The following is a 16,265-nucleotide window of genomic DNA, read 5'->3' as shown; positions in this document are numbered from 1 at the left end:
TACTCCCGTCACATGTATCCATCGGTACTCCCGACAACCGAGCCATAGGCTCCCTCGGAACGGTACTCCCGTCCGAGAACTAAATACTACCAGTATCCATGCAATGCACATAGAAATGCAATGGCGTAGTGAGCATCAACGTGATACAAGGCGCCCATACATCCAGGCATCAGGCCATGCTCCGCCCACATAGTAAACCACACGCCATGCATATGCTCGCGCTGGATGCAACCTAACCAAACTAGAATGTCCGTGTCCAAGCATTCTCAATAAATGGATATCCCAATATGCATCTCGTACCCATGTGCATATCAAATCATGAACAGTAATACAATGTATCTAATCATGCAGTAAATCACATACCGGCAGAGCTAGTCAGCAGTGCTCGACACCGGTCAACGGCCAGTGACTAGGGGTGTCCACCCGACGGTCCACATCAGGGCCGTACAATAGTCTACCCCAGCGTCACCAACAACCGACCTCTGCCCTACTGCTCGATAGCTCTAATCGAACCATAAATAAATCCGAGAAAAACTGTAAATAAACCCGATAAAATCATAAATAAATTCGCCCGTCTAGGAACCTAATTCCCAGGCTGGTTCGGCATCATTCCCAAAGAGAGTGGGGGCGGTACAAATCCCCATAAGCTCACAACAAATAAAACTCTAGAAACCTCGGATTTAATTTAAATTAAAACAAATGAATAAGAATAACAAATGAGGTTGGGAGCCGAATTAGAGTAAGGGAGAGAATAAAGTACAGGAAATCAAGGGGTGTTTCACGGGAATTAAAGATCAAGAAGAGAGGGTTAAGAGCTTGCCTTTACATGGCCGTTTCTTGCCTTTCTTGCACTCCCGCTGCGAAGTAAAACGTTTAATAACTATTAATAAAACTCGTGGCTCACACTAATTAAATCTAACCATGTAATTTAAATAATTTAACCATCTAAAATTCCATGTAGGCACACCGTAAATAAAACCCCGACACATCCTATATTTCATTTAAATTATATTATACCAATAACTTCGTAATCAATTAATGAATTAATCTATAATAGTAACAACTCACCAATATGCATACATGGCCAGGCCAATTCTTTCCTTTTCTTTGATTTCAATTCCCTACACTCACACACAGTGCCATTCACACTTTCTCACTGTGTTTCCATATATATATATATATATATATAAATTAGCTCTCAGCACACTCACTGCTACACAACCCTCACAATCAAAATATTATACACACTGAAAGCTCACCCTTGCACACAGTGCACTCGTGTAGATATATATATATATATACTTACGCAACATACTTAACATCGCATAATCATCCACAATTACTAGAATCAAACTTTTAAATAAATTCTAACCGAACAAAATTATTAATACATAACTATTTACTCACCCGAGTAATTAATCCGTAATTAAATTTGACTAAATCGTCAACTTCTCCCAATTTTCCTCAAGATTTCCAGCCTTTACGCGCCATTTTCTTCTTCTCCCGAGCTCTCTGCTCTGCTCCAATTTAATCCAAATTTTTGCTTCAATTTGAAGCATAACAAGGCAGTAAAATTGGTAGAAAAACATGGCCAATTTGGTCTTAAAAAGCGTGCAAACAGTGGGCGTGAGAGAGGCAGTCGCAGGGCGCACCAGCGCGCGCCACGTGGCCGCGCAGGGGCCAGCACTGGCGCCCCAAAACGGCATCGTTTTGGGCTGCCTCTGCTGCCCAAAAAATTAATTTTTCTTGCCAGCGCCCGCATCCGCTCCTTGGCTCGATCACGCGCCTCACGCTGCACCCGCGCGCACGCGGCCACTGAGCTGGCTGCTTCTTTAGCAATATGAGCATACTTAATTAATTTTATAGTGACTTTTAGCCACTTCCAAAAGTTTACACTTAAACCCACAAATATTCAATAATCACCATAAATAAAAATTAAATCAATATTTTTCTTAAATTCAAAAATATTTAACAATTATTAATTACTCCCAATCAAATTAATAATCATTTATTTATTTTATAATTCTCGAAATATTACAGGGTTCATCACTCATCCAAGATAAAAATCGATTGGATGATGGAGCTCGATTGATGCAAGGTGACAGTGGCTATAAAGATGTATTAACGAGGCAACAATTGTTAGTGATATCATAAAAAAAAAAAAAAAAAAAGGAGAAAGAAGAAAGAGGAGATGATCAATAAAAGTGATTGTAAATTTATAATTAGGTTAGAATATTTTTATTATTTTATGACTTTTTGATCATTTTCTCCCATGACCGCCTTTCAATCATTCATGATGTAAAAATAGCATGTTTTACGAACTTGAACTTGAGTTTGAGCTTGAGGAATGCAACCGGAGCGCGGAAAATGAACGCAGATAGACAGTACTGGTAGGATAGAATGAATGATAAAGTGAAGAGAGAGAGACCTGAGAGGAGGGAAGTAAATAAGACAGAGAGGGGTAATGTTAAATCTTTCTTTCTTTTAAGGGTATGATTAAACATTGTTCAATCAGCATTCAGAATTCAGCTTTTAAATATTAAAATAAGTGAAGGATGAGATAAGATAAGCGATGATGAAGGAAGGAAATGGCAGGCAAAACGAAACCCAAGGCAAAGCAGAAGTCAAATCAGTCTGCACGACACAATAATACCCCCACCAATAATGCCATACCAACCAGTTTTTAAAATTCCAACACCTGCCACCACTACAAGCTGCTGCATAAAATATTAGGGCCTGCGTAGTAGTACACTGGCGCTCCCTTGGGCTTGAGGCGAGCGGGCAGTGTGTGATTTGATTTTGAGGTGAAGTAAACTTTATTTATAATTAGTTTTTATCTCTTATGCACCAAAATCTTTCGAGACGCGGTTTCGACTTTTTGGAGTTATTTCGCGTTTTAGAAACAATAAAGACGGTCGGAGGCATTTCGCAAAATTATAAAAAATTGTTAAAAATATATTTTTGATGACCGATTATATTAGAACGAAACTCTTGACATTTTTTTGGTCACATTTCATCAATATGTCGTAGTTTGAATAGAAGATGTCGATCCTAGATTTAGGAAGATGCAGGTCTTTAGAAAAATTGTAAACGATGTGAATGAGGTTGACGTTAATGACAATTATTTCTATGACTATTTCAAATAAATTTATGAAGTTCGATAATTGAAAAATGGTAATGGAGTAGATTTCGTTGGAGACGAAGAAGATATTCTTGTCGATAATGAAGGCGACGAGACTCTTGAGAGTTTGTTTGTGAAGAATGATACCTGATGAATTAAAAAGATTACTTCTGATCAAACTTTTCACATTAATTTTAATTTATGTAGCTCTCTCTTATGTTTCTTTTTCTTTTAGGGCTTCTCTCTTAATCTGGAAGTAAGGTTTCAATGGATTCTTTAAATCTATTTTTTAGACAAATATATTATATTTGTACTATTTTTTATAATTTTTTATATTAAAAATTATATATATGTAATTTTTTTTTAATTTATACTTTATCTGGTGTTCCTATTTTTTATTTTTATTTTTTTTAAAAAATATTATTTTTTTATTTTCATCTCGTGCAACCTAATTTTTGATAAATAACTTAAAATTATTGATTGATAAAAATAAAATTATAATTTAATAAAAATTAAACTTCATTCAACATATCAAGCCGCATAGCAGTTGGGTTTGCGTTGAGTCAACTAACCAAACATGTTAGCTAGCCGGCCCTACCCACGCCCCCGCCAGATAACCCTCACTTGTCGTGTTCAATTAAGTTTTGGTTAAGTTTTATCTTTTTGGACTTAAAATATTTTATATAATAGTTTTGGTTAAGTGCTATTAGAAGATTTTTTTTCTTCTATTTATTTGATTTATATGTGATGTATTCAATAATTTTATTAATTGTATTCAAATGGTTAATATATATTGATTAAAATGTACCACCTAATATATTTTACTCCCATAAAGAAAATAAATTCTGTTGTATTAATTTTGTGACTTTAATTGTGTACACTTTAGTTTAAATTAGTTTTTTTTTTTTACTTATTTTTATAAATAAAAATATTTTTTAATTTCAATTACATGATCACTCATGGATAGGACTGGCCCTGACATTTTAAGAAGACAATGAAGTCGCAGTCACTGTCAGACACATGAAAATAGTTGTGATATAATCATACAAAAAATAAATTAAGATTAATTAAAAATATATAGAATAGTTGTGAGAGGATGAGTGTCACTGCCAAGCGCATGGAAATGATTTGATTATTAATAAAAGAATGTGAGAGATTAAGATTAATTAAAAATTATAATAATACTTATGAGATTAATTATTGATAAAAGAAAAATATGAAATTGAGATTAATTAAAAATTTATAATAATTTGAAAGGGCATGCCCCCTAAAGTTTCTCCAATTTTTAAATTTGTTGTTTTTAATTAATTTTATTTTTTAATTAATTTAAAATCTAAAAATTAATATAGGCGTGGTCTCTGGGTGGTTTAAAATAGACATGGGTCCTAGGAAACTACCTATATAGTCTATGCCCAAGGCCAGCCCTCATGGATATAGGTATTACGGCATTGAATACAATCATAGCTAATAACGTATATAATTATACTAGCTGAAATATATATTTTAATTTTTATATTTATATTTTTTTATTTAAACACTCAATTTTGTTGTTATTTCAAAAATATCCCTAAAATTGTAATTTCTAATCAATTATATTTCTAAATTTTTTGTTATTTTAATTATACTATTAAATTCATTGTTCTAAATAAATTTATCGAAATATATAATTAATTCAAGATTATATAGTTTAGATTTATAATTAAAATAATAAAAGGTTAATGAATATAATTGACTTAAAATTACATAATTCAATAATATTTTCAAAATAATAAAAAATTTGAATGTTTAAATAAAAAAATATATAAGTACAAGAGTTAAAAATATGTATTTGGTCAATTATAATATGATAATAAATTTTATTATAGTTAGTTAATATACATATTTTTATAATATATTATTAATTAAACATAGAGTAAACTAAAATAATTACTTAGTACTTAAATTTCTGTTCGGTTTAGAAAAAAAACTTAAGTTTTAACAATTTACTAATGAATTTGTACTAAAAATTATTAATATTTATCATTAAATTATGATTTGACAAATGAATTGGATATAAAAAAAAGAAAAAGATGACTCGGATAATGATGTGACTTCTAATAATGAACATGGAGTGATGAACATGTGATAGTTTGTCCAACTTATATGCCAAATTAGGAATTTCTAAATTCTAACAGAATTTTATAATTATAATAAATTAAAAAAATTAATTATAAAATTACAAAAATCTAAAACTTATGTGTAACTTTTGGAATTTACCCTTAAATATATGTAACAAGATATCGTCACTAATTATAAAATCTCTATTTTTAAAAACCTAAAATTAACAAATAATTGTGTGAATCATAATAATTTAATTATCATTTATATATATTTAATTAATAAATGAGTTCACTCCAATTTGACTATTTATTCCTAAGCTTCTCTCTTTGAATTAATGCCCAATTCGAATTTTATAATATTTATGGACACTAATACTTAAGAGGCATTATTATGTACAATGTGAATAGTATTTTATATAATATAAAATTTTAATATATAATAAAAATTATATTATATTTACCCTTTTATTATAAATATAATATTTATATTACATAAAATACTCTTCTAATTCCACATGAAATAGAAGTCCCCTAAAAAATTGCATCCACATCACATTTGTTTTGTGATTTGACCGGAAATTCACGTGCTATGCTATGAAATGCCGAGAGTACCCCTAAAACTAAAATAAGAATTGAAATTTGCCACCCTGAGTAGTTATCCACAAAAGGGAAAGACAAGTTGGAATTCGCCACGTGGCTATAAGAAGGACAAGTTGGAATTCGCCACGTGCGCATAGCCGCCAATCTCGATTCATAATTCACATGTACAGACAATTCCATCAACATCCCCAACCAGTAGCCATCGATCTAGTCGGCCAATAGCTGTCTCGAAATCGAACGGCCAATAGAGAGGGAACATTAAAGTCCTCTGCACATGCAAACACATTATACATTGCTATCAAAGAGGAGAAGAGAAGAAGTAAAAGCACGCAAGAAAATGGCGTTTTGGACACTACTGGGTCGAGTAAGCCCAACCGGGTAAGGCGTTTTTCTCTCTCTGATTCGCCTATAAAAAAGCGGCGATTTCTGAGATTCGGATCATCTTTCTCAATTCGATCTACTTGGTTCCCTGTGTGGATAAGGCGACTTGATTAGCTCAGAAATATGGCAATGAAGGGAGCTGCTGCGTCTGCAATCCGTGCCTTGGCTGCGTCGGGGAATTCGGCCTCGGCGACTCTGACCAGAGACCTCCATGTAAGCCTGGCGATAAGTCATCGCTATATCCTGCATATTCGATACTAAATTGGTGAATTCAAAATTCTGATCCTCTGTTTCTGTACCTTAATACGGTTTCAAGTGATTGATCTTACGAGTTATTTTGAATTTCAAGTTGTGATTTTAATCGTTTGATAGTTTGTTTTGATTTTTGTCGTCGGATCAGTTCGTTCTGGATTTCGATTCTGCAGAGGGTTTAGATCTCATTTTTGTACATGGATGAGAACGGTAGGCTAGGTTTAGATGCTTCGGCACGGCACGTGTCAGAAACTTGACTTATCACTACGTCTGATTAATTGGGCTAACATTATCCATAAAAAAAAAATTATCCATAGGTCAAGTCGCTTCTTATTCAATTCACGGTCACAGTGAAGCCCAAATCATCGAAAATTGTATTTTTTTGGGTAGCATATAGAACAAAAAAATTGTGACTTGAATGGGTCCCTGTAATATTTTTGTAATAAGATATTATATCTCATTTGAACAGCGTTGCATGGTTCTTCATCCTTGCCTTTTACTGCCTGGTCTTTTTGTTTCTCTTACCTAATTTCTGGGCTTTGATTCCAAGATTTAGTTGCTTTCATGGAAGAACTCTTTTTAGGTGAACTATTGAAACTGTCGATATGTGGTTTGATGGCTCATGTCTTCAACTCTTTCTAAACAGGCTTCTCCCGGGAGCAAAAAGATAGTTGGGGTATTCTACAAGGCAAATGAATATGCTGCAAAGAATCCCAATTTTGTGGGCTGTGTGGAAAGAGCATTGGGCATCGGTGAGTGGTTAGAATCACAAGGCCACCAGTACATAGTCACTGATGACAAAGAAGGCCCAGACTGTGGTAAGTTTATATGCAATTGCAAAAGTAACTTTTAGATAGTTGTTACTGCATGAGATCTCGTCGTGTGTTGTATGGCCAAGATTTGAGGTCATAGTGCGATGGTTTAACTCAAGTAATGTGAGGTTACATGTAGCAAATTAGCAATACGTGAAACAAGCAGAATGAAACAGATAAGATTGGTCATGGTCAAGATGCTTTGGATGTAGAAACTTCCCAATTGATTATTTCTTTAATAATAAAATAATAAAAGAAAAGAACAGAGAGAACATAACATTTGAGATTGCAGAACTATAACAAAAATTCATACTTGGCTATGATATAAAATTGTCTGTACTAGTTTGAATTTACGTGGCAATTCAGTCAAGAAATTCTCCAGAGTCTTAGACTCATGCGGCCTAAATGATGTGCCACATATTATAGGCTCTCTAAAATGTTGTACTGTTTCCATTGTAACTAATGGATATGAAATATTAGCTTGTTCTTTTAAAACAATTGAACTTAAACTTGCAATTTCTCCGTATAGTTCTGATAGTTTACCATGAAATAGGTTGACTAACGTTGGTTGCTCAATGTCTAAAATATTTACAGCATTGAGTAATCAATCCCAGAAAGTGATAATTATTCTGCTTCCTGTTGTTCCTCATGACAGAGCTGGAGAAACACATTCCTGATCTACATGTCCTCATAACTACCCCATTCCATCCAGCCTATGTCACAGCAGAAAGGATCAAGAAGGCTAAAAATTTGCAGCTTCTTCTCACAGCTGGAATTGGCTCTGATCATGTTGATTTGAAGGCTGCAGCTGCTGCTGGGTTAACAGTTGCAGAGGTTACTGGAAGCAACGTGGTTTCAGTTGCAGAGGACGAGCTCATGAGAATTCTCATTCTTGTTCGAAATTTCTTGCCTGGACACCATCAGGTCATTAATGGGGAATGGAATGTTGCAGCTATTGCCCACAGAGCTTATGATCTTGAAGGAAAGACTGTCGGAACTGTTGGTGCTGGGCGTATTGGCAAGCTGCTACTCCAAAGGTTGAAACCTTTCAACTGTAATCTCCTCTATCATGATCGGCTCAAGATGGATCCGGAATTGGAGAATCAAATTGGTGCAACTTTTGAGGAGGATCTTGATGTGATGCTGCCTAAATGTGACATAGTTGTCATCAACACGCCTCTTACAGAGAAAACCAAGTAAGGGCAAATTCTTATGTTTAAAGTGCACCATTTGTAACCATTGAAGTGTTCAGTTTTCTTAACTTGAAACAGGCAGAGTTTTTTTTGTGGACAATTTTAGTTGAAATGATTGGCATATATAAAGGGGTGTTCTTAGTGCAAGGATTCCCTGCTGAGGGTTGCAAGAGGGTCATTTTTGTACATAGCCTTACTTTTTCTTTGCAAAGCCACTGTTTTCACAACTCCAATCCATGACCTTCCAATCACAAACTAGCAATCTTACTGTGCAATTAGATTTTATCTAAAAATCCTGTGTTCATTTGTTTGATTCTAGCCTGTTTAATTTACTAGCAATCCGTCCACAGATTCCTTGAGAATGTTCAGAGGGCAAGCCATTATCAGTTGTGATCGTTCTTGTCAATTATTATTATTTAGTTGTCAAACTTATTGGAGTTCTGGTTCTTGTGATACAGAGGGATGTTTGACAAGAATAGGATTGCTAAATTGAAGAAGGGGGTTCTGATTGTCAACAATGCCAGAGGAGCAATCATGGATACCCAAGCAGTTGTTGATGCCTGTTCCAGTGGGCATATTGCAGGTAACTGAATATCTTGCTAGAGTTTCTTCGAGATGGATGCGTCACATATACATTTCATTTTATTACAATTTGGCATTTGGCTAAGGCAAGAATGGTGATTCATGGCAATTTTAAGAATGTGATTCATATTTTGTATCATCCAGCATTTTTTATTTGCGTACTGTTGGTGGAGATTCTTTTTTGTTGCCTAGTTGAGCTGAGGTACTAGTAGTATTTATGTACGCCTACACAGCCAACGTAGTGTATCCATGTTTTACTCTCCAAATTTAACAAGAGTTCCTCATTTTGGTTTTCCTATGCTAGGTTATAGCGGGGATGTTTGGAACCCACAACCGGCTCCAAAGGACCATCCATGGCGATACATGCCAAACCAAGCCATGACACCTCACATTTCTGGAACGACGATTGACGCACAGGTACCCAAACTCTCCCCCTTTTGTTTTGTTTTTTAATTGCTCGTTTCGTTCTTTCATTTTTGTGACTCGAGTGAGTGGAAATGGTGCAGTTGCGATATGCAGCGGGTGTTAAGGACATGTTGGATAGGTACTTCAAGGGAGAAGACTTCCCTGCGCAGCACTACATTGTGAAGGAGGGGGAACTAGCAAGCCAATACCGTTAAAACCTGTGTTAATTTACTTGAGCTTGCAAATAAGTTCGTCTGAGCTTATGAATAAATTTTTACCAAAAGAGTTTCCAGTTCAGAGTTTCCCCCTTTGTAACAGTCTGGAGAGTAGTTGGCCCGAAAAACCGGAAAGTTTGGAGAGCTGTTAAGAGTGAGAATGTGCCTGTAATCTCGTAGACTTCTTTATCAAAAATAAATTATGTTTTATCCTACTTGTACTAATTAATGGTATGGACGATGGTATTATTAATTAATGGCAATATTCGTTAAAGGGTGTGATTAATTAATAAATGATGTCTTACAGAATTTTTATTCAGAAAAATATTACAAAACGCAATTCAGGTTTGTGGTGCTTTTCCTCGTTAATGCATGGATAATAAAAATTTAATTTGTTTGTATAACATTAACCTTTCAGTATTTGTAGACTAAAAGGAGATGGCAGAGAAATTTTATTAGTACTAATAATAATGTTCTTTTTATATTATACCTCTTGATTGTTGACATGCTACTCATATTTTGTTTTATTACTATGGTTGTTATAATAATCATTTTTTATGAGCAAATGGATGCTAGTCATATTAAATCCAAAAACATTTTTTTTTTAATTTTTTAAAAATAATCAAGTTTTTATGGGCCATTGAATGTTATATTATTGTTGTTGGTTGTGTTTATTATTATATTTTTACAAAAGTAGAATATTCAACTTATTTATAATTTAATTTTTAACATAGATTTGTGAAAAATAAATAAACATAGGCTAGATTGCACGAAAACGGAAAATATTTTCGATACATAACGGAAATAAAAATGCAAGGTATAAAAGTGTAAATAAAAAATATAATTTTTTTTCTTTGTAAATATAATTTTTAATATAAAAAATAGTTATTCAATCTAAAAATAAATATAAATTCCTTCTATAATGTATTTAAATAAATATAAACATAAATTTTATGATGCATTATATCCAAATAAACATAAACATAAAATTCATAATACATTCAAATAAACATAAATATAAATTTCATAATCTATTCAAACAAATATAAATATAAGGTCCACATTCAAATAACCATCAATAATAAACATAATAACTTTTATTATCATTCACATTGACTTAATAATTAAAAAATAAACATTACATTAAAAAAAAGTCAAACGTAATATGGCGTGACAAACATGCACTGGGGCACGAAAAACGAAAATGTCACCAAGCAACAATCAACCAACCAAAGTTGTGAAAGTGTGAATTGATAGTGACACCAAGCACTAAGCAATTGATGGTGAGTGAGAAGCGAACAATTGCACCGAGCAACCTAAGCAAGTGAGCAAAACACTAGCTACAAAACAATTGAATCAACAATGATACAAATATTGAGTAATCGAAGATGAAAGGGAAGCAAGCACCTAGCAATCGCATTGAGCAAGCAATTGCACCAAACACTAAAACTCAATTGATGGCAACACCGAGCATTGAGGAATTGGTCGATAAGGAAACAACAACGACACCAAATGGATGGTCAAAAACGAGATGACGGATTTATTGATTTAGTCAAGCTTTGATTCAAACTTCAAAGAAATTAGATTTAGGGTTAGGGTGTATGCAAGGACTAAGATAAGAGTGTTCATTAATTCAATCAAGCTCTGATTCGGACTTTAGAGAAATTAGATTTAAGGTTAGGACACGCGCAAGAACTAAGGTAAGAGTGACCAAATGTCTAATATATTTGCTAGTTAGAGATGAAATCGACATCTGATGTTGAAAACGCATTTTCAGAAGTTTACTTTATTAAGAAACGCCCCTCAAAATGTTTTTGAAATTACAGAAATAGCCCAAGAAATGTTTTTGGCCATTTTCAACATTTTTGAAATGAAAAACATCTCAGAAATATAGAAACGACGTCTCCAAGTTGTTTTTGCGCATAAAAGAACATAGGTAAAACTTTGGGTCCAATTATTCAAACTCAATTTGATGACAATTAAGTCTTAAAAAAATAAAGAACTAAAACCAAACTATCTAGGTTGAAAAAAAAAAAAAAAAACACATACCCCAAATTAGGTTTAAAAAATAAATAAAATAAGTCAAAATGATATAATTACACTACCTTCAATTAGATCTGGAGTCTATTTATTTACATATATCTATTAAATTAATTAAAAACTGGGAGTTCTAATCTAAAAATGAAGTTATTTGAAATTTTCTTTTACATTTGTATATATTCGCTCCATATAAGAAGGAATGTATTATGTATATATATTGATTGATTAGAATAATTCTTTTTCAATTTTTTGTTGTGAGGCTAGGAATATATCCTAGCATAAAATTATAGACGTTTTGAATTTTTTTTTTATTAAATACTTGCTTAAAAAAAAACATTCTTATTATTAACATCCTTATTAATTTTTTTTATTAGATAATCTATATTATCATTTTTTTTTAATAAATTGTGTTATATAGAGGTTTCTGTGTTAGACTAGTCATCACTTTGTCTTATTTAGGTCTTTTAACAAAGCTTTTTGTTTTCTAGTTTTACTTTCATTTCCAATTTTCCAATTTATTATATTTAAAAAAATTCAAATTTAAAATATTATTTTACAACATTTTATTTCTTTATTTCATCCACTTCTCTAATAAGTTGTTCACACCTGATAACTTTAATAATCTTAATAAATTGCATTAAAATAATATTTAATAAAAAAATTTCACATATATTTTAATATTAATGATTGAAGTTTCGTGTAATTAATATTGAAATACGAAAATTTTTATATTCTTTGACTTATATAACTGAGTCTTCAATTTATTAATAACTATTCTCGATAACTTACCATTTAATAAAAAAAATATTATGGTGAGGGTTGGGGGAGAGGGGAGTGGTATAGGATGAAGAAAATATAAATTATAAAATTATAAAAATAAAATAAGTAATCAAGAAGATTTTTTATTTTCTTATCAAAATAATAAAAAAGAGAAACTCAAAATTGAAAGCAAAAATTCTTTCGAACGAGCATGGGATCTTGCATTTTATGAAGAGCATCCAAACAGTACCTAAGTTCTTCCTGTCATCGTTGACGTGGACGGTCGAGATCTGCGTTCATGAAATGTGGATAATCAACGCTCATAAACGTCCAAGCTATCCGTTCAAAAGGTCATTTCGACGGTCGCACATACAGAGTCTCCCAATTCTAAAGCTGGAAAATAATCCAATCTTTCGGAATACGCCTACTACTGTTTGCTTCGATCTCAAGCGTAAGGGTTTGAATTTGATGTATTGCCTTCTGCAAGCTCATCCATGTAGTTCGATTTCTTGGTTTATTGTAATCTTCCCCTTTTACTTCATCATTCGTATGCCTGTTTAATGTGCATTGGTATGGAAGAGGCATCGCCTTTTGATGATTTTCTTTTATTTACTAGCTTCATAGCGTTTGACTTTCTCGTGATCAGAGGGATTTCGTTCTGTATTCACCTCGCCGATATTATCTGCGGTGGTTTTCTAGTATTTTGTGTCTTTTCAAAAAAGACTTTATCTTTCTGATTATCTGTTTGTCGAGTTTTGTTTACCTTGTTTTTGTTCTGAACGGTGACACTTTTTCTTCTGTTGTTTGTACTCCTATAAAAATTATAAATGTTTTTGGAAATGGAACAAGCGTTTTTGTAGTGTATTCTAGTAGTAGAAGTTTTACTTTTCGTCTCTTTTTCCCTTAATATTAGATTGCTGTTTCAATGTCAATGTGAGTATGAACTCCATTTTGACATTGAGATGATAAAATACTTCAATTACCAGATGATATGTTTCTTATAAGAGTTGTAGCAATGCCCTTTTCGTCGCTGGCACATCTATTGGCTTGTAATGTATTGTAGTTTTTAATGCTTGGTTGGGGATAAGGTCTTTAATTTTTATCATCCTTTGATGATGTTCTTGGCAAATGGAGAACTTATTAACAAATTCAATTTGTTATTATATAGCTTTGTTCAAATGGCTGAAGCAAAATCAGCTATGAGGAAACCAGTATTCACTAAGGTTGATCAGCTGCGACCTGGCACAAGTGGACATAACCTAACTGTGAAGGTTGTTAGTTCGAAGATGGTTGTACAGAAGGGCCGTGCAGATCGTCCTCAAGTACGCCAAATGCGGATTGCTGAGTGCGTGGTTGGTGATGAAACAGGCACAATTGTATTTACTGCAAGGAATGACCAAGGTTTGGGTTTTTGGCTTAACAAATCTATTTATTCTGCATGTCAATCATATTAATTTTGTTTGTTTTTTTTTTTTCAATAGGATGGTTCTGTAAACTCACATTTAGGACCATTGGTTTTAAGGTCTGTAGCGAGGGCCATTTTCTATAATTGACATTTGCTGGGGTTAATTTGGAAAATTTATTGCAAATCACGCCATTCTTTGCTGGTTGGTTGCAAGATTGTATGTTATGCATAGAAGAATAGGCTTACCCTTTTCTGTGCTCTTTCTTTGAAATAAAGAAAAAGTAGAAGCTTCGAATAATCGTGGTACATGAGAGGAATTACCTTTGTTGGTCCTTTTACGAATCAATATGTTTTTTGGTTTTCCCAATTGGCTGTAACCCTTAGAATCTAGCTTATCCTGAAGCTCAAATATCTTGTGGCTTTTTAACATTTATCAATGCAGTATGACGTGAACCTTGATCTTGTTTACTTGATTTTTATTCCTTAGTTGGATGGCCTATGACCGCTTGGAGCATTTTTAAGCAAGCCTTAGTTGTACTTGGTGGTCTTCATGTTAAACTTGAATGTATGGGTTCACTTTTACTATAGATTAACTATCTGGGTTGTTGCTTGTTCCTTTTGAAATTAAGCACCTGAGACTATGCTATGTTGATGGTATGATATTTTGGTGCATATTTACGGTTGATGATTTCTTAGCTCTGTTCCAAGATGAAATCCAGTAATTGTGCTAGGGTAATTTTATTGCAATAAGTATTCTCATACTGTCAGTTTTGGATTTTTTTAGGAATGTTTTGCAGCGGTGAGGGATGAGATTGAGCTTCAATGGTGATTCGATTTGGCTCGATTGCTTTGGAGAATTCAATTTCATTTCGCCTTTTTCTTACTGTAATTTCATTATTCTCATTAGGCATTTTAATTGGCTGTTGGCTTAAGCTAGGCTGATTTGTTTTTTGTAGCCTGATGACTTCCTTTTTTATTTGTGCTACCAGATCTTGTCACTGATAATTTGTCGCTTCTTACTTATGCTTACAAATTGGCTTGGTAATGTCATAATTGCTTCTTTGAAGGAGTTTGCAAATTTCAGAAAGAATACTGAATACTACTACATTGTCTTTTCTCATTTGCAGTCGACATGATGAAGTCTGATGCTACTGTAATTCTGCGCAATGCAAAAATAGACATGTTTAAGGGCTCAATGCGGCTTGCTGTGGACAAGTGGGGTCGTGTTGAAGTGACTGAGCCTGCGAGCTTCACTGTTGGAGAAGAAAATAACCTATCCTTGGTTGAATACGAACTAGTGAACGTGGTGGAAGAGTAACGCGAGGGCGGAGATGTGGCCACTCCGCGGACTCTGTGGCCAACCAAACAACTGAATTCAGGCAATATGTGGATTTTGTGGGTTAAGAGATTGACAATGTGATCTTTTAAGTTGTTTCTATATATCAAGCTGCTGCACCCATGGTGCTTGGCAAAAGTAGTAGTTTTAAGAAGGAAGCAAGTCGCGGGACTTGTGTCTAAGCAGAGAACCTCCGCGGTGGTGATGGTGGTAGGTTAGCCGGGCGGCGACACCATCGGAACTGGGAACTCTACCACCGCCATAAGATGATGGGTGGGACGAAGGAACTTAAACTGTTAATGTTATGGATATAAGTTGTATGAATAACGTGCACAGGTCCGTGGTGTTTGCATATCTCTCTCTCTCTCTTCTCTTCTCTTGTTTGTTTAGAATTTATTTAATTAAATGATGATTTATTTCATCTTGTCAAAATCTATGTTACACAGAAAAGTTCGAAGGAATTGTTTTCCTATTTTCGAAATATTTTTCATTTTTGTTTTAGACTCTATTTATGTTTATTTTTTCAGAATAATGTCTGTTTTCGTGTTTTTGTTTTGTATAAAAAATATTTTCTATTTTTATTTTTGCACAACATAGGCCAGAATTATGTCAATAAGAGAAAGAGAAAAACCAACCTCCAATCAGGGAAACGTTTATTATAGGGATCCAGTGGGTTTTTGGGGCTCACCTAAGATTATTTAGTAATAATAATTTTTAATATTTAAAAATATTTATTCACGTCAATCACAATGCGACAATGTAGCATTGTCATGTTTTATATTCAAGAAAATCTTGTGAATACTTTTGAAAGAAATAGATACTTTCATAATCGTCTAAAGCATCATCCTGGTTTCACTCATTTGCCAAATTGTGACATCTCTCTCTCTCTCTCTCTCTCTCTCTCTCTCTGGGGGTCACGCATGCACACGTTTGAATAGACCGCAATGGATCTTTCACCCCTAACTCTCTATCTCAGTAGAAATTGTGGTCAGAGGTTTGACAATGGTTTTTCTCTTTTGTTTTTTTATATATTTTTTTTTACAGATAGGGGCTCTACAAAGCCAA

The 16,265-nt window shown here is 33.5% G+C and overlaps 2 protein-coding genes across 3 annotated transcripts; both read left to right on the top strand.

The window, feature by feature from the left end:
* Nucleotides 1–6,165: 6,165 nt before the first annotated feature.
* LOC127800360 (formate dehydrogenase, mitochondrial) lies at nucleotides 6,166–9,875 on the top strand. Its single transcript, XM_052334935.1, has 6 exons — nucleotides 6,166–6,414; nucleotides 7,100–7,271; nucleotides 7,921–8,461; nucleotides 8,917–9,041; nucleotides 9,345–9,457; nucleotides 9,547–9,875. Exons 1-6 carry the CDS (start codon nucleotides 6,325–6,327, stop codon nucleotides 9,658–9,660), a joined length of 1,155 nt encoding a protein of 384 aa, XP_052190895.1. The 5' UTR covers nucleotides 6,166–6,324; the 3' UTR covers nucleotides 9,661–9,875.
* Nucleotides 9,876–12,747: 2,872 nt separating this feature from the next.
* Nucleotides 12,748–15,527, top strand: LOC127798769 (uncharacterized protein At4g28440-like). 2 transcript variants are annotated; one of them, XM_052332368.1, is made up of 3 exons: nucleotides 12,748–12,910; nucleotides 13,628–13,860; nucleotides 14,992–15,527. In XM_052332368.1, exons 2-3 carry the CDS (start codon nucleotides 13,638–13,640, stop codon nucleotides 15,180–15,182), a joined length of 414 nt encoding a protein of 137 aa, XP_052188328.1. In that variant the 5' UTR covers nucleotides 12,748–12,910; nucleotides 13,628–13,637; the 3' UTR covers nucleotides 15,183–15,527. The 2 variants fall into 2 exon arrangements, with proteins under 2 accessions (XP_052188328.1, XP_052188329.1); XM_052332369.1 differs by lacking the exon at nucleotides 12,748–12,910 and adding an exon at nucleotides 12,926–13,029.
* Nucleotides 15,528–16,265: the final 738 nt, after the last annotated feature.

This window comes from Diospyros lotus, chromosome 4 (genome assembly GCF_014633365.1).
Source record: "Diospyros lotus cultivar Yz01 chromosome 4, ASM1463336v1, whole genome shotgun sequence".
NCBI lineage: Eukaryota > Viridiplantae > Streptophyta > Magnoliopsida > Ericales > Ebenaceae > Diospyros > Diospyros lotus.
Note: the sequence above shows the minus strand (reverse complement) of the source record. Positions and strands in the feature narration are given on the sequence as shown.

Excerpts from the sequence above, each read along its gene's own strand:
- LOC127800360 (XM_052334935.1), top strand. The coding sequence starts at position 6,325 with ATGGCAATGAAGGGAGCTGCTGCGTCTGCAATCCGTGCCTTGGCTGCG. Across the intron at positions 6,415-7,099 it reads CTCTGACCAGAGACCTCCAT|GCTTCTCCCGGGAGCAAAAA; the intron begins GTAAGCCTGGCG and ends CTTTCTAAACAG. Across the intron at positions 9,458-9,546 it reads GAACGACGATTGACGCACAG|TTGCGATATGCAGCGGGTGT; the intron begins GTACCCAAACTC and ends GAAATGGTGCAG.
- LOC127798769 (XM_052332368.1), top strand. The coding sequence starts at position 13,638 with ATGGCTGAAGCAAAATCAGCTATGAGGAAACCAGTATTCACTAAGGTT. Across the intron at positions 13,861-14,991 it reads TACTGCAAGGAATGACCAAG|TCGACATGATGAAGTCTGAT; the intron begins GTTTGGGTTTTT and ends TCTCATTTGCAG.